Genomic DNA, 19,001 nt, shown 5'->3' on the forward strand with positions numbered 1-19,001 from the left:
GCAACACTTCAACAAATTATCTTGTTAGTGTGCCAGCAAGAGAATGAACTCTTACAGATGTCAGGTAGTACAAAGAATTTAGGTATGTTACCATAGGATAGTTTATGAGGAACAGGTACTTGAAATTAACGTTACGCCTATGTGGAACCTACAATGAACCATAAACTTTCATTTGTATTTAAAAAAAGAAACGGGTGCATGATTTCAAGGGAAATGGAAGAGGGCAGGGGAGCATAATTAGGATTAAAAATATGAGTCACCGTGGCCAACAAAATGATAAAATAGATTTAATGAGATAATTGAACCACTTCATATGAAGAGCCAATCATCACGGGCTGCTTTGACACGCTTCTCAGTAGAAAACTTGGGAGTAGATTTCTAGCTGGGGCAGCTACAAAGTGGGTAAAAATAAAAAAATTTAAATTTACCCTTTCAATTCAGTAGAACGGACAGCAATTCCCAAGAATTAGTCAAATTAAATACTCACAGCTAGACATTTTTGGAGTTTCAGTCACATACCTGTAAGACATTACTCTCTGCTTCTTCCCCAGTGATAACTTCTACTTTTTCCAATAGGCATTTCTTAGCTGTTGCTTTGGTGTAAGCAGCTGCAGACTCCTCCAGTGATTCTGTCACATTGTTTACTGGAATTAAACAGAAGTAAATTAATACTTGCATGTATATGGGGTTTCATGAAGTCTCATACAACTTTACACAATTTTCTTTCCCCTCCAAGCCCAACAACCATTAGGTAAATGCAGCACCGATGGGTGTCAGCATCATCCCACAACAGCAAATCAGAATGATACATGCTAGTAGATCCAATATACAGTACCGGGTTAAAGGCCAGGGTACCAAACTAAAATACCGCAGATGCTGAGAAGCTGACAAGGAAAACAGAAAACACTCAGCTGGTCAGTGCAATGCCCATGCAAAGAGAAAAATAGAGTTCGCATTTCAGGTCGGTGCCCTTTGTTCTGAGGAAAGGTCATCGATCTGAATCATTAACTGTGTTTCTATCCCCACAGATGCTACCTGCTCTGCTGAGTATTTCCAGCATTTTCTGTTTTTATTAAAGGCCAAAGTAACTACTTTTAAAATCCCTTAGCTAACCAGTCAGTACCTTTCTCTGGTATAGTTTCCTGTATTGGTTCAGGCACAGATCCTGATGCAACGCTTGAATTTTCTCCAAATATCTGGTCCTTGTTGCTTTCAATGTTCGCATCACCTGGCCGTGGCAAACTCTGCAAATACAATTAGCAATTCTAGGAACAGCGATGCTCACTTCCTTGTTACTACATTACAAGTTAGATTCAAATATACCAATTATTGCAGACTTGTTAGCTATCAAATAAATGACTGAGCAATGTTATGCTAGTAAATAAAAATCTTCAAATTATTCAACAGCACAACTCAAGAATAAACCATTTGTGTGTATTAGGGCTCTTCTTCCACTTGGCACATGCACAACTTGCAACCATCTGTACAACAACAATGTGGAGAGCATATAAGATCATGAATGAAGTAGTTAATGCGCTGCACTCACCAACACCCTTTCACTCATGTTCTCCCCAAAAACAAACTTGGCGTTTCTCGCATTACTATCTGCATTTTCTCCCGAGTCCAACAGACTAAAGTTGGGAGAGAAAAATAATAACACCTGAGCAACTGGGCAGATGTAATTCAGTATGGGCAAGTACAAAGCATTACACATTGAAAGAATCGCAGGTACATTGAATGAATGGAGTTGAGCCAGTTCTGAGCGGGGTTGGAATGGATCTGAAAGGGATGGCAGGTTGAAGACTTAGTAATCAATGAATCAGACAATGCTGAATTTTAATATCAAATCAAGTCAGTATCGTACACAATGCTTTGCTACGGCCACATTAGGTTCTGATCATGATTGAAAGGAAACCATCTCAACCCTGGAAGTGCTGCAAACAAAGCCCAAAGGGCTGATTTCTGGGACCTGAGGACTTTGCCATGAGAAAAAACTAGAAAAATATACTTGCTTCAGTCTTCAAGGATTAGCCCTTTAGAGGCACATAAGCTACCAAGGAGAAATAGAAACTGAGATAGAATAACATTACAGCACAATTTTACAATAAATCAGAATTATATGAAAAAGGGACATAAATAGAAATTAGGAAAAGGCAAGAAAGGACTGATGTCAGAAAGCGTTCCTTCATACAAATGAGTACTTGGAATAATTTTCTGGGTAGTGCAATAGTGAAAAACTAAGTATTCAAGAGACAGATATTGTTGTGAGGTGGCTGAGAAATTATACATTTCTGTGGAAGGATGAGCTCAATTTTAATTTGTACATATCTTTCAAATCACTGAGAGTCATTTAATTAGACATTAATTATTGCAGGGTCAGAATAAAAAAAAGTGGAAGCATCCAAGTCCTTGGCCCTGTTAGATGGTGCCCTACTCATGGTATCACCAGAAATCTCCGGCAAGAGGCCCAGTGCCTCTCTATGGGATGGTGGAAGATGAGGAAATCAGAATAACAGAAATTGCCAGGGCCCTTATACACCTCCATGCTAGAAGCAGCTTTGGTATAGCTACAGAAAGTGGATCATTCATTTGTGCATGGACAATAATGTTGTTGAGCAGGAAATGGGAAAAGAACAAAACATAATATATCACTTATTTTGGGTATGTATTTTTTCCCCATTCTTTGAATGTAGTTTAACCCCTACAACAAGGCCACGGGTGTCATTTGGATTTTGGTAAGGGGAGGGGAAGAGGACAATAGACCAAACTAAACTACTTAAGGACAGCTTTCCCAAGGGTACGGAATGTGAAATCTCCATAGTGAGAACAAGAATGTTAATAGATTTAAGAAAGATCGAACGTGGAGCCAGAGATGAGGGGTGGTAGAAAATGCTAGTCTGAAGAGAAACTTGGAGAAGAAACTGCATATTTGATGAACTGAAAGAAAATAATTTTCACTCTTCAAATAAAGGGAATGAAGATCAAATTAAACTGTTAGGGGCCTGGAGGTTGCTGTAGCGTTGAAACAGAATTGGATTGGGTTATTATCTATTACACCATGCTGTTTACAATTAAAATTTGGACCAAAATGACAGTGAAAGTTGAGTCTACAACAACAGTTTCAGAATGTAATTTTGGATTCAAAATTTTTAAATTTTATAGCAGAGAGATAAGCAAGGGTGCACTACAAGGCATTTAGCTCACTGGGCTAAATCGCTGGCTTTTAAAGCAGACCAAGCAGGCCAGCAGCACGGTTCGTTTCCCGTACCAGCCTCCCCGGACAGGCGCCGGAATGTGGCGACTAGGGGTTTTTCACAGTAGCTTCATTGAAGCCTACTCGTGACAATAAGCGATTTTCATTTCAGCACTTGAGGCATATTTAAACTGCATAGACAAAGACAAACAACAAACAAGCAACATCCCAAACATCCCAGACAGTCACTTCTGTTTAGAAATTAGTATCTTAGCGGTTGTCCCTTAAGGTCCTGCATTTATCAAAACGTCAAGCATTTTACTAGTTCTGAATGCTTTGGAAGTTGTAGGCTACACGGATTCTGTAAATACAAATGGATTTAGCCACTTACTTTGTCGTATTTTGTTTGATGTACTGGAGAAAGTAGTTGGTAGCTGGTAATGTTTCTCCATCCACAGAAGTTTGCTTCAGAGCACATGTAAAGTCACTGCCCTCCATCATCTGCAACACATCAAATATATAACAGGTATGCACAAGCTAGTACATGGGACATCTCAGATGCAAGGTTCCAACATCAGTTATCTTTATCCATCTCTTGATACTCAGTTTCTGTTGAGTGATATATGCAAGAGCAGATAGTAAAACATGCTTAACGAACGAGGAAAAATATTTTCTCTGAGGGTTGTGCAACTTTGGAACTCTGCCTCAGAAAGTGATGCAGGTGGGGGGTCACTGAATATTTTAAAGGCAGAGGTAGATTGATTCTCTTTCCGAACAAGAATCTAAGGTTTCCGGAGGCAGATGAGAATTTGGAATTCCAAAAAGAAATGGATCAGCCATGATTTTATTAAATGCAGAGCAGGCTTGAGGGTTTAATAGGCCTAATCCTGTTCCTAACTTGTATGTTCGCTTTCCAAATATTTGTGTTATGAGGGTTTCAGAAGAAGCTGCTCACTTCAAATGAAGCAAACCTGAAACTAACTGTGCTATTATCTATAATGGTAACACACAGTTTTGTAGGTCCGTAATCTTCTGATTATCTATGAAATGATGTGCTGGGTGGAGCCAGGCGCACACGAGGCACGTGGGAGGAATGGAAGACCGAAGCTCGTTATGCATCTGCTAGTGGTTGGTGGCAGCAGCATGTTGAGAGGGGAAGGGTAAGAAAAAGAACATAAGGGGGGCCAATGACAAAGTTACCCAAGCTGGAGGGATGGTTTGATGGTAGTAAGGGTGATGGTTAATGAATGAGAAAAACAGTGTACGGTTAAAAGGGGGGTCCCAACAACACACTGGTTGGCGATGTGGGGGTTGAGTGGCGGGGGGGGAGAGAGAGAGAGAGAGAGAGAGAGAGAGAGAGAGAGAGAGAGAATGGTATGTGGAGGTACATCATGAAGGGGTAGGAGTACAACATAGAAGGGATAGGGTGTGCAGCATAGGGGATATGGAATGCCAGGGGTATGGAATGGGGAAGGATAAAATGGGGACAGAGAGGGGAGTGAGAGGGTGGAGTGAGAGGCGACATGGGAAAGTTGGAATGGTATGGAAGGGATAGCATGGGAGGCATGGATGTGCTGATGTAATTGGTTAAGTATACAAATTTGGCCGTGAATGCTTTTCAGGGCTCTGTTGGTATTCCTTGAAATATCTTTTAGAAGAACACAAGAATTTTTAGGAACATAAAATCTAACAAATCCTTATTTTCTTTGAGATCAAGTCCACCGTATCACGATGCACCTCAATATTGACTCCATCAGAGAAATGTCCATACGACATATCAAGGGGATGGATGGGAGAAGGGTGGAACATTAACCCCACCACAGAGTTGTTGGGCCAAATGGCCAAACATTCAATTCTATTACCCTTTGAATCAATATAATTTCCTTCATACTTTTAAATGTCATGTCCCCTGGTATTTGAACTTTTGTTGCAATGAACTCCTTGACACAGGCAATTTCCTAAATTCTCTTCATTATCCGGAAAATGTCAGTGAGTCACTCAATCTCTTTAAAGAAAACAGGCCTAATTTGCTTAAATGGTTTTCCTAATTTAACATTTTGGATATTAAGAATCACCAGCATAGTTTGCCTCTCCATACATTTGCGGAGAAATTATATCCTTCAAATGACTTGACAACTCAACTGCATGCAGTTTCCCTGACTTACCTTTCATCTACAGGCTTTTAATACTTGGATTTGGTACTTTGTTTACCTGCACTCACAAATTGGTGTGTCCTGGTGGTTAGCCAGCTCCTTCCATGCAACTGACACTTATGCTTTTGCTGAGATTGGTGGTGCGTGGTAGCGGGCTTCAGCCATAATATGTCACAGTTCTTTGCTTCAACTCTTGCACCACTATCTCCAACTCTAAAACATCAAAAGAGAGCAGTGCTCCCCACATGCCCCCCCAATTGTGCCGTTGTTGCTACCACTACAATATTGCGTTCATAAGTAGTGCAACCTGTTATTAGGTGCTGTCATGCCCAATATTTCATCTCCAGAAAACTTACAAGACAAATCCCTGAAGCTTTTCCTGTGCATGTCGTGTACTTACTTCAAATATATTTATTAAAGTTTGCATTTTTTCACTACATAAAAATAGATGCGCCCCCCACCACCACCCCCCAACTTCCCCTCTTCTGCTGTTTTCAGGGGCTGTCTCCCGGGGACCCCTTGTTTCGTGGTTTCATGGGTCCGCCGACCCGCTCGCTGCTCTTGCCCTTTTCCACCGTTTTTGGCTTCCCTGCAACCTCTCTAGCTAATGTTTGCTGGTATACTACTCTTATTGTTTGCCTTTTTAGTTGAGGAGCTGTATCTTCAGGCTAAACTCAGCCATGGGTGCCTATTTCGCTGTGTTCTGGAGGAGTGCCACCTGATGCGACTACTCAGCACATCCCCGTCACCAGAAGTTGCATGTAGTGTAGTGAAATTAGGAGCAAGGATTCCTGTCACAAAATTTGTCATGGCCCACCTTTGCATTAAGGATGGATATTCGGACATGCGTAGCCTCCATTTGTTCCATATTATTATTTCAACAGACTATTAGATGAAGTGCAAAACTCCTTAGTGACTGTGACCATCAGCTTGCTGTCACCTCTTTCCAGCATGTTAGCTAACCACTTAATTCATCATCTCATCTCTGAGAAGAGTTAACATTTAAGATAATTAATTATTGCTTTAAACAAAAACCTAGAATCCTTAAGATTACAGTTAAGGAAGCCAAACGACAGTTCATGTTCTTCAACTTGAGCTTACTCTATTTCTTTCCAGTTTCTACATAATTCTAAATATTTCATTTCAAGTATTTATTGCATTACCTTTCAAAAGCTATTATTTTTGATTCAGGTATTGCCTGTGGCAAAGAAGTCCACGCTTTAGTGACTATGGAAAAATTTCTTCTCAGCTGTCCCTGCATTCTTCAAAAGATAATACTCCCTCTATTCCTTTGTTACTAATTAGCCAACCACAAGAAACATTCTTTCATTGCATGCCCTCTCAAAAGTTATTATTTTGATAATCTTCCCCTTAAATTTCTCTATTCTAATTTTAAAAAATTATTTTTGAACAAGCTTGCCATTTTAATTTTCCACCTATCTCACGCTGACCTTTCTGTCCTTGACCCACCGCAATGTTCCAGTAAAGCTCATCACAAGCTCGAACAACAGCAGCTCATCTTTCATTTAGGCACTTTGCAGCCTACGAGAGTCCACATGGACTTCAACAATTTCGGACTATAACCTCCCTTTGGCTCTGCACAACAACTCTTTTGACATTTGATGCCTCCCATCTTCCACCCCATTACCCTTTTGTTCTTTTACCACCCAGCACCCATTTCACCTGCTTAAAACCTATTACATTTCTAACATATCATAGTTCTGATAATAGGTCAGTCATCTGAAATGGTAACCCTGCTGATCTCTCCATGGATGCTTCCTGACCTGCTGAGCTTTTCGGGAACTTTCGATTTTTATTCCAAACTTACTCCAGTACCTTACTTTTGTGAAAGTTTCACAGGATCTGGTAGCTATTTAATACTGCAAGACCAATAGTACTCTTCACAAACTTTCATTTTGTCATAGTCAGGCTGCTATGTGCTCATCATCATAGTTAGACTCGATCTCGCTCGTGTCGTTCCCTGTCTTCCAATTTCTTATTACCTTTCATCAGTTCACTCTTGATAAACATGACCGAGGCTAATTTTCCTCACCCTAAATAGATTCTGACTGTAGCATTAGGTACATATTGCTCATGTTTACGTCACCCAAGGGTATATACTGCCACTTTTAAGTACATCTCACCTTTGTTACACCATGATTTATAGCAAAGCTGTTAATAAAAGTAAAGAAATTAAACCATCATTTGATCACCACTATCCAGTCAATTCTCGACTCCAACATGTCCCTTGTTTCTACCAATGACTGAAAATAATTAAGAAATCAGGAACTTACAACTTTTTCTCTTTTAATTTCCAAGGATCTGTATAAAGCCACTTTCAATTTCTGAGTACTTTTATCCTGTGCCATCAAGGTTTGTACAGCTTGGTCTTCTTGCACACCAGTTTATTTGCATTAACCTGTTTGAAGTGTAACCCTAGTGCTGGTAGACAGCCCACTGCGTTATTAACATCAATGCAGCAGAATTAATATGCACAAAACATACCATTGAACTTGGAATGATTAGAACCTTGTTAGTACTTCACTGTGCTTCATCTCTCCAAGTTATTCTGATTCTCAGTTTCAACTTCCTTTGTGAGATTAAAATCCTTGCTGCCATTTGATGAGTAAAATGTATTTCATACGGTCATGTTTTGTGTCGTTCTCTGTCTTCCAATTACCTTTCATCGGTTCACTCTTGATAAACATGACTGATGCTAATTTTCCTCACACTAAATAGATTCTGACTGTAGCATTAGGTACATATTGCTCATGTTTACGTCACCCAAGGGTATATACTGCCACTCTCTTCACAAACCAACATTAAATTTTTTTTTTTTTAAAGCTTCAAACAACAAATGATACAGGAAATTATGCATGGGATTAATGAAATTACATTAACCCAAAGAACTGTTCAATGCAAGCACACACTACAGGGGAATTTGCAAGAGCAGTGAACAGCACATGGTGACTTTTCAATATTGTAATAACATGAACCTTCACTCTGTCTTGAAGATTTTCCCCAAACACGAAGTTCGTCTGTTCCATAAGCTGCTCAGGCTGCTCCTGGCTATCCACCTTCTCTTCCTTCTCATCTACTTCACAGCTGCTCTTGGATTCTGATGATTCAGCTAATTTTGTATTCTCCTGGAAATGTGGAGAAATCATTTTAAGTGAGCTATGTACACATCCCAGTAACCCAAATATCAGGCAATAAGGACTTATATACAAAGTAAATTTCCCAAAACCTATTTTAGGGGGTCCACCTTGCCAAACAGAAAGAGTGACTGCCTCAAAGATCTTCTGCCATCATTATCACTAAAACATTTAATCTACACTTAAACAAGAGCTTTAACAGACAAAGTAGTGTTACATTCTTCCTTATTCAGTCAACCTCGACATACAAATAGTTGCGTACCAAAGTTCAAGATATGGTTCCACCGTTGGCTCAGTTGGTAAACTAGTGCCCAGTGTGGAACTGAGTCATACAACCAAGGTCCCAGGTTCGATCCCTGGTCTATCCTGAGTGAGCTGATCTCAGCTGCAGCAGGTGGACGGGTGCTCCAATTGGCCTTAGTGCCCCAGGGCTAGGGAGGAGAGAAAAAAATAATCAGCCAGGGCTCCCACTCCTGATCATTATCCAGTGACTTGCTAGAAAGTGCATTTGCGGTCATCGGACAAGGACAGGATTGGCTTGGCTGTGGTGCCTCCCATGATTACTACTCCCACTTTCTTCCTTTACAGATTCTGCTCCAGAACATTGCATAATCACATCTCAAGCTGCTTATTACGCATTGTCCCACGATGGCACCTGCCCTGATACTGACTTGCTCACACCTCTCCTTCCGGCTACTCCGCCAACATGTGCTCAAACAGCACCAAGATCAATAGTACCCCATCAAGGAAGGAAATCAATGAAGGAAGCAGGTAAGCTGACTGAATATATTCCAAAGCTGAAGATTCTGGAGCTCACCAAGTTGCCCTAAGACGCCACTTTCTCTATTCCCCTCAAATCACAGCCAGCCTCACTCCACTGGGGTCTACCAACTGGGGTCTTCCCTTACCAGCCACCACCGAACAGGCGCTGGTATGTGGCGACTAGGGGCTTTTCTCAGTAACTTTATTTGAAGCCTACTTGTGACAATAAGCGATTTTCATTTTCAACATCTTCAGACTGTTCAGCTGGCCTTAGACCTTCTCCACTGGTTTGACTATCTACTCAACAAATAATGATAAAAATAGTCGCTTATTGTCACAAGTAGGCTTCAATGAAGTTACCGCGAAAAATCTTCCACCATCAAGGACCAAACAACCTTGTGTAATTGAATCTACAAATATGAAAATCGCTTATTGTCACGAGTAGGCTTCAATGAAGTTACTGTGAAAAGCCCCTAGTCGCCACAATCCGGCGCCTGTCCGGGGAGGCTGGTACGGGAATCAAACCATGCTGCTGGCCTGCTTGGTCTGCTTTAAAAGCCAGAGATTTAGCTCAGTGAGCTAAACCAGCCCCTCTGGCATATCTGGCATCTGATGGAAATTTGGCTTGCAATCAACGAGTTACTATCAAATTTTATCTGGGTCTCTTCTGCTATTCTTCATGCATCTTTTGCTCATTTGAGGCTCTCATCATCTTTCATTCCTTCTACTGTTCCCCACTGCCTTGCTGAGACCTCCTGTTTTCATACTATGTAATAATAATAATAATAGCTTATTGTCACAAGTAGGCTTCAATGAAGTTACTGTGAAAAGCCCCTAGTCGCCACATTCCGCCGCCTGTTCGGGGAGGCCAGTACGGGAATTGAACACACGCTACTGGCATTGTTCTGCATTACAAGCCAGCTATTTAGCCCAGTGTGCTAAACAAGCCCCATTTGTGGCTACTTGACCTCAGCATCTTGAACCTCCATACTACATGGTTTCCAATTTCTCTGCCCTCCTCTTGAGTATTTACATCAATTTCCTCACCGACAGTAAATCCTTTGCATTTTATGCTGTTTTGCACTCCAAGTCACACCTGCCTGTCCCTCAACATCTTCTGTGGGGGAAAAAAGTCCCCCACAGCTCCCAACTACTGTCCCACCACCCATTATGGCACCATTGCTGATGTTCATTTTCTCAGCAACTTTTAATTCTGCCTCTTAATCTAAATCCCCACAAAGTTGCTCATGGTCTTCCACCCTTTGAATCACAGATCTGCAAGCACACGGCATCTGACTGACTTTGTCTTGTTTGAATATGTTAAATATTGCATGTCCCTCCCATTGCCAAATTCTTTTTTTACACAGGAATAATACTGGCGAGCAAGGATGAGTCCATAAGACATAGGAGCAGAATTAGGCAACTCGGCCCATCGTGTATGCTCCGCCATTCAATCATGGATTTTTCTCATCCCCGTTCTCCTGCCTTCTCCCCATTACCCCGATCCCCTTATTTAAAAAAAAATTTAGAGTGTTCAATTCATTTTTTCCAATTCAGGGGCAATTTAGCGTGGCCAATCCACCTACACTGCACATCTTTGGGTTGTGGGGACAAAACCCACGCAAACACGGGGAGAATGTGCAAACTCCACACAAACAGTGTCCCAGAGCTGGGATCGAACCTGGGACCTCGGTGCCGTGAGGCAGCAGTGCTATCCACTGTACCACTGTGCTGCCCTGTGATCCCCTTATTAATCAAGAATCTATCTATCTCTGTGTTGAAGACACTCAGTGACTTGGCCTTCATAGCCTTCTGTGGCAAAGTGTTCCACAGATTCACCACCCTCTGGCTGAAGAAATTCCTCCTAATCTCTGTTTTAAAGGATGGTCTCTTTAGTCTGAGATGGTGTCCTCTGGTTCTAGTTTTTCCCACAAGTGGAAACATCCTCTCGGTGTCCATTTTATCCAGACCTCGCAGTATCCTGTAAGTTTCAATAAGACCCCCCTCTCATCCTTCTAAACTCCGAGTACAGACCCAGAGTCCTCAACCGTTCCTCATACGACAAGCTGTTCATTCCAGGAATCATTCTCGTGAACCTCCTCTGGACCCTTTCCAAGGCCAGCACATCCTTCCTTAGATATAGGGCCAAAACTGCTCACAATACTCCAAATGGGGTCTGACCAGAACCGTATACCGCCTCAGAAGTACATCCCTGGCCTTCTCACCCTACTCCTTTTTTCCATAAGAGGTGAATGTGCCAGCTACCTCCACCATAGTTCTGCTCTGTGGGGCTGTAGTTTCATTCTTAGTGTATCATTTCAGTCAAAAGAGCAGGCTACTTTGTTTTCCTGTGCAAGACCACCTCCAAGATTTAAGGATCAATACTGACCCCCTCTGCCCCATTTCCTCTCCTAATTGTTGTTATCAATTATGTAACCCATAGACAATGGACAGAGCGGGTTAGTATATACACTAATGAAACTCAGCTCTAGGTCCCATAGTTTCTTTCAATGCCATGGCCACCAGTATATTAGACGAACCAGAATTTGCTGATAGAATGAAAAGCAAAACCAATGTTTCTGGCTCCCATATGATATCAATAGCTTGCATTTATATAGCGCCACTCGTGTAGAAAGAAGTCTCCAATGCACTTTACAGAGAGGAAATGAAATGATGGATGTGAATCTAAATCGAGGGAGGTAATAAGAGAATCTAGAAGCTTAGTCAAAGCGATGGGTTTTAAAAAGGATCTTAAAATGGTGGTGGTCTCAAGAGAAGATGGAATGCACAAAAAGAGCAGACAATGGAGAATTCTGGGTGGAGGGGAAGAGTGGTTGGAGGAGGTTACAGGCAGAAGGATTAAAACACAGGGATGAAAAATTAAAATTTGAACCATTTGTGAGCCAATTCAGGTCAGTGGGGACAGAGGTGAAGGGGGCTGGGATTTGATAACGGATAGGACACCGCAGGAGAGTTTTGGTTCAGCTGAAGTTTATGGGAAGATAGCATTGATAGCACTGAAAGAGTCAAGACTGGAGGTGACAAAAACACAAATGAGGCCCCCAGCAGCAGACTGGCAGAGTTGGCCAATGATGCATAGGTATAGTATGGGTAAGTGGGTTTTAAAAATAGCTGGCAACTTACCTTATTATCCAATCAAATGCTGATATTGTGAATAATGTGATTCAGCCTGAAGCAGTGGCTGGGGAGGGTGATGGACTAAGTGACAACAGAACAGAGTTTGTGGTGGGAATGAAAATTATGGCTTTGGTCTTTTTTATATTTAGCTGAAGCAAATTGCTGATGTGGACAAAGCAGTTTGACATCACAAAGGTATGGACAAGTGATGCAGAGGTAGTTTTTTTTAAATTATTCGTTCATGGGACATGGGTGTTGCTGGCCAGGCCTGCATTTTAGTGTTGGGTGTTGTTACCATACATATGGAAGTTCAGCCCATGTTTTCAAATGATGTTCCGAAGGCACAGCATGTAGGTAGAGGAAGATTGTGTTTGTGGGGGGTGTGGGGGTTCTCCCAATTCATCCTATCTGTTCTCTAAATATCTTGAAAACTTCAATAAAATCACTCCTCAAGTTTATAGGTTCCAGTGAATATAACACTAGCTTGGTCAATTTCTCCTTTTACCTTAACCCTAAGAGTCCAAGCAGCATCTAGTAAATCTATGCTGCAATCTCTCGAAGGCCAATACATCCTGCTTCAGTTCTGTCCAGAACTTCCCACAGTGGGAACTTTGGCCTAACCATCTCCTGCATTCTATTCCTCTAGATATAATAAGGAGAATTCTATTAGCCTTTTAAATTAATTTATTTACTCGTTCATGACATTTTAATGACCTACGTACTTGAACCCCAGGTTACTTTGGAATTTCCACTGCTTCTATCTATTTGCTTTTTTAGAAAGTACTCTATTCTATCCTTTTTAGCAAACCTCACATTTGCCTACACTGGCATCGTCTTGCCAGTTTTACCCATTCACGATCAATATCTTTTTGTAATTTTACACTTCCATCTACACTGCTGACAATGCTGCCTATTTTTTGTCACCAGCAAATTTGGATATGTGACTTCCTATCCCATCATCTAGGTTGTTATTGAATACAGTGAGTCACTGAGGACCCAATACAGATCTTTGAGGTACTACCAGTCACACCATGCCAATTAAGAGTATCTGCCCATTACCTCAAATCTCTCCTTCTATTCAGCCAGTTTCCTAATAATTTGCCGTCAATTCTATGAGCTTCAACTATAGTTACGAATCTCTCAAGTGGAACTTTATCAAATACCTTGTGGAAGTCCATTTAAATGACATCATTAGGTAATCCCATGTCCTGTACATGAGGTACCTCTTCAAAAAAAATCAATCAGGTTTATCTGGCATGACCTACCCTTTACAAATCCATGCTAGCTTTCTCTGTCAGCTGAAAATGTTCACGGTGTTCAGTTACCCTATCCTTAACTTGAGGCGGTGATAATTTCCCAACAGATTTCCTTTGTTTCATCTGTCACTTTCTTAAATATGAAATGAAATTAAATGAAAATCGCTTATTGTCACGAGTAGGCTTCAAATGAAGTTACTGTGAAAAGCCCCTAGTCGCCACATTCCGGCGTCCGTTTCGGGAGGCTGTTACGGGAATCGAACCGTGCTGCTGGCCTGCTTGATCTGCTTTCAAAGCCAGCGAATTAGCCCTGTGCTAATTGGAGTGATATATTGTGAGACGTGCAATTTTCCAACATAAAGGAGAGATCCAGAATCAAGGATAGATCATCCAGGACATTCCAGAGGCAATAGTATGGGGGATGGGAAGAGAAGCTCTTGTTGGATATACTCTCGCTTGATTGAATCAGTGAACCCAAGTGAGGGAAGTGCCACTGTGCTGGATAGCAGCAGTGAGATGCTGAAGAAAGATGCTTTAATCAACTGTGTCAAAAGCTGCAGAGAAGTACAGGCAGAAGATGGTGAAAGACAATGGAACATGGTTATAATTACAACAAAACTGATCTCACTGGCGATCTTGGTTATGGCCATTTAAATAATGTGGATGGGGCAGAAACCCGATTGAAGAGAATCAAAACGAGGGTTGCGGAAGAATGGGTATAGATTTGTGAGGTAACAACATTTTTATGATAATGGGGCAGAATTTTGCAATGACAGCAGCCTTGGAAGGGGGGGGGGGGGGGGGGGGGGTTCCACTACTTACAATATTTGCAAGCACAAAGGCCAGGAAGGGAAATTTGGTGCTCAGCAGTTTATTGGGAATAGGGTCACAGAAGCAAAAAGCAGGTCTTGTGTGTGAGATGAGTTAGGAAAGGGCATGAAAGGGAAAAAAACTAGGGGTACAGGTTCAACAACATGCAGGTATTTCTTGACAGTACACTCTCCAATCAGACAACAGACACAACATTTGAATCAGACAAAGCAGCTGTAATTGCCAACCTCTTTCAATATTTCCTTCAGCAATTCTCCCTGACCAGGTTCATAGTTATTCAATAGGTAGTCATGCAAGTATGCGAGGAGTACAGCATAAGCACTGCGTACCATCTTCAGCCAAACGGCTCGTCGAGAAATTTAACAGCAAATTAAAGTGAAGGCAGTAATTACATTGCATGATTGGAAATTAACTCTTGTTTGTGTGATGAATGTAGGAATCAGATAATAAAATATTATAGGTATTTGGTGCAGTACAGGTTAAAAGCCTGGGTTAGTGTATGTATGATTGCTGCAGTAGTGCTTTTAAAGAATCGTGGTTTGAAAGGTTTTGGGAGCAGAGGTGCAACGAGGGCATTGTAAAAGCTTGGACCAACCGAGTTTTGTTAAACTTAAGGGCGCTCCCCGTGGAGTTAATTAAATACATTGTGTTTAAGCTTAATTAATGGAGGAGTTAGGGCACCAGGCATTTTGCAGAGAAGCAGTTTAGTTTTAGTTCTGGAGATGGAAGTCAAACTCGGAAGACAGTTTCTGAAGACGTCAGCTTCCGATAGAGGCAGTTTAATTCTTTAAAGCAGTTTTAATAAGGATGTGGGGAGTTTACGCCGAGTAAGAATAAAGAACTTTGGTTTTGTTACAGTTACGTTATATACAATTCCCAGTAGATCCCTACTTCTTCTCCCAACGGTCGCCCTTTTCTACATAGCTGAATGGAGTTCACCAGCCCCTTCACAGGGCAGCCGTACACAGCAAGAACCGCGGGGAAGATAATCATTCATGCCCCATAAGGCCCATGCAAGATATGACATTCATCCCCCACAAAGTCCGAAGACACCCTTGACAGCCGAGGAGGAGGAGCCAGTAGAGGATGTTGGACCCTCATCGGCCCCGGAGTGCTGATCAATCAGGTGGTATATACCTTGAAGGGCCTCATAGCGGACGATCGGCAACAGGCGGCTGAATCAACAAATCTGCATCCGAGACCTCAGAGCTCCGTGTCTCTATGTCTGAATTCGAAGATACAACATCGGGCATGTCGGCGTCGACAGACTGAAGGCATCACAGCAGGCTGGTTTGGCAATGGAGTTGGAGGATCCTGGACAGGATTCTTCTCAGGAACCTCACAAAGGACCAACCTTCGTGAGCGAATATGATCCAAAAGCTGTCGCATCAGTCGCCCCCGAGCCACAACTAGGCAAGAGACTGGTCCTATTTGATGGACGACAATCCCAGGGAGCCAGCAAGCACCGTCAGTCGTCACGAACGAACACTACATCGTAAGGTGTGAAGCATCGGAGAGGCTGACATCGAACAGGGCAACACCCTTGCAACTACTGGTTACGGCGCACCTCTGCCCTGATATTTGGGAGAACAAGCTAAGTCAGGTATGAGCCGATGACCCATGAGCATCTCAGCGGAAGTCACACCAGTTGCTGCCTGTGGAGTGGTCCTATACGAGAACAAGTGCCAGCTTGGTGTCTATCGAGCCTGAAATCTGTTTCTTTATCTCCCGCTTAACCGCCTACTCTGATGAATCGCGTTGACCTTCATGAAAGCAGCAAATTCTGCACTCATGAAAGAGGCCTGTTATCTGTTATGAGCACCTCCGAGATTCGATGGGTCAGAAAATAAATGTGGAACAGCTTGGAGGTTGCCTGAGTGGTGATCACTGCCATTTTGTGGACCTCTAGACCCTTGGCATGGGCATCCCCCAGGACATGAAACATCAAACCCAGGAATGGATCGGCGAAATCGGTGTATATTTGATCCCAAGGGCACCCGGCCACTCCCAAGGGTGTAGGGCGGCCGCCGCGGGGAGATTCTGGTGCTCTTGAGAAGTGGCACACTGTTGAGCCAACATCTCTATATCCATGTCCAAACCCAGCCAGCGAACATAACTTTTCACCAACATCTTCATTTTTTACACTCCTGGGTGCCCATTGTGAAGGTCCTTTAATACTGTTTCCTGGCCCTTCGCTGGAACAACAACACTTGTGTTCCAAAGGAGGCTACCATCTTCTACGGTTAGCTCTGGGATTTTGAGGAGAAAGCCTTCAAGTCACCGGGTAGCCATTAATTCTGGCCACCATATGGCACCAGATGCCACAACTTGGAAAGGACAGTGTCGTTTCGCGGCCAGTCACCAATACATGATGCAGTGATGGGCAAGGAGTCCATAAAATTATGGCAGATTCATTCTGAATTTGGCGACTGTCCTGGCCCCCTTCCATTTGCTCCTCATGAAGCACCAGTCTTGGGAGCTCAGCAAGACCCAGGATAAGGTGTTTTAAAAACAAAAAGTGAAACGGCGGTTGTCCTCTTCAGGGGTGTTGACGCTCAAACTCCAAGCAGCAAAGTCCATTCTCGACTTTCTCCACTAAGGTGTAGGGAACCAGGCGGGCACGGAAACATTGGGCTCGGCTTCCGGGTCTACCTGGATCTTGGCTATGACCCCTTTAATTGTACCCAGCCTTTCCGGAAAACCTCAGGGAACTTGCTCAGAACCTCACACAGACTGCCAGATTCTACTTCAAAGACATGCTGCCGTTCGAACTGCAGCTGGTGTAGCCAAACGCGGCCCAACAGGCTAGGGCTACTTACTTGCAGGACAATGAGGGGAAGGCGAACCAAATGGCACCCATAAACTTCCGGATTAAGTGTTGCCCCCACAGTATTCAGTCGCTCTCCAGAATAAGTGGCCAAACAGGCAGCCATGTCAGCCAAAGTGTGCATACTCCATCTAATAAGATAACAGGTGCTCTGTGCCACCACAGAAATGACAGCTCCTGTATCCAATTCCATTTGGAGCATATGGCCATTTGGCTGTATCAGAACACGAATAAGGACCACACGGGGTGCTGCCAAACAGTTTAACTGCATCTCAGCTTCATCAGTCAACCAGATGCAAGGTCCAGCCCTGGGGCTGATGTCTACCTCAACCGGGGCACCTGGAGTGCTGGCAATAACCCTCCCGCTGCCTATGGTTACACCTAGACCGGCGTCCACATGTCACACATGGGCCAGAATCGCCTGCAGCCGAGACTGGGGGCGTCCCAAGTCTCAACGGCCGACTTTTCGCCCAGAGGCCAGAATCGCTGTGGAGGTCAGACTAGGCCGTGGGGGTACCACATGAGGGGTGACCCACAAAACATTTGCCTCCATCGTTGTATTTCTTGGGCGCCATGTTCCATGCTCCCTCAGGCCAAAAAAGATCTGTACTGCCTTTTGGAAAGTCAGGGAGGTCTCACCCCAAAGTTTTTTTTGTGTCTCCATATTATTTAAATCGCAGATCAAACTATCGCGCGTCAGATAAAGCAGTTCCATAGTCACAGAACTCGGCTCTGTTCCGTAGCCATGATGTGAACTCGGTGACAGAGTTACCAGGGGGCACCTCCGCCAAATTAAAACAATACCTTTGAATGATCACTGACAGGGTTGGGTAAAAATGTTGTGTCACAAGTTGGTCGAATGAGTGCGTATCTGGCACTGCCAGACAGGCAAGACTCCTGATCATTCCTTACTTGTGCACCCCACAGACCGTCAACAATATGACCACCTGATGCTCGTTCTCTGTGATGTTGTTGGTTGGTCCGGAAGGAGTAACACATCCTATCTGCACACTGGTTCCAATCTTAAACACCGGTGTCAAATGCACTCAATTGCCCAGAGGCATGGCAAAATAATTGGTTCCAACCTGGGTTCAGAAAATCGTGGCAGTGGCTCAGTTGAGTAGGTTGTAGCGTCAATAGTAAACCAGTTTACTCTTTGTCACCAGTTTAAGAAAGACACGGAGAGTCCTCACCGATTAGGAACAAACAACTTTGGTTTATTTAGTTACGTTATATTCAACTCCCGGTAGATCCCTATCGGGTCTCTCCACGGTCGGTGTTTCACTGTCCGACCTTCTATACATAGCTGAATGGAGTTCCCCCACCCCTCAGTGGGGGAGCTCGTACTCCGCGAGAACCACGGGGGAGATAACCATTCCCACCCCTAAGTCACTTGTAGGGTATGACATCAGTGTCAAAAGATCTCTTTCTCAAAGCAGCGTATCTAAAGAACATAGACCAATTCTCTACCCCAGCGTTCTGTGGATGTTCAGTCATTGAGTGCACTCAAGAGAAAAACAATGGATGTTTGTATGCTCAGGGAATTAAGGGATTATGGGGAGAGTGCAGGATAAAGGCCAGTATGAGGCCAGTGATCAGGTATGATTTTATTGAACGGCAGACCAAGTTTGATAAAACTGAATGTCCTACTCCTGCTTTTATTTCTTATATTCTCTCTGAAAAACA

General features: G+C 43.0%; 1 protein-coding gene across 7 annotated transcripts in view; it reads right to left on the bottom strand.

The window, feature by feature from the left end:
• ranbp3b (RAN binding protein 3b) overlaps window positions 1-19,001 on the bottom strand; it is a 110,073-nt gene that overhangs the window by 25,506 nt on the left and 65,566 nt on the right. For 5 of the 7 annotated variants that reach the window (XM_038778078.1, XM_038778079.1, XM_038778077.1 and 2 more), the window contains 5 exons: window positions 8,343-8,492; window positions 3,585-3,694; window positions 1,547-1,631; window positions 1,124-1,244; window positions 520-644 (listed from right to left, as the gene is read on the bottom strand). In XM_038778078.1, coding sequence (XP_038634006.1) covers window positions 520-644; window positions 1,124-1,244; window positions 1,547-1,631; window positions 3,585-3,694; window positions 8,343-8,492 — 591 coding nt within the window. The remainder of the gene's footprint in view (window positions 1-519; window positions 645-1,123; window positions 1,245-1,546; window positions 1,632-3,584; window positions 3,695-8,342; window positions 8,493-19,001) is intronic. The other 2 variants (XM_038778084.1, XM_038778083.1) reach the window with 1 other exon arrangement.

Source organism: Scyliorhinus canicula, chromosome 18, assembly GCF_902713615.1.
Source record: "Scyliorhinus canicula chromosome 18, sScyCan1.1, whole genome shotgun sequence".
In the NCBI taxonomy this organism is placed as follows: Eukaryota; Metazoa; Chordata; class Chondrichthyes; order Carcharhiniformes; family Scyliorhinidae; genus Scyliorhinus; species Scyliorhinus canicula.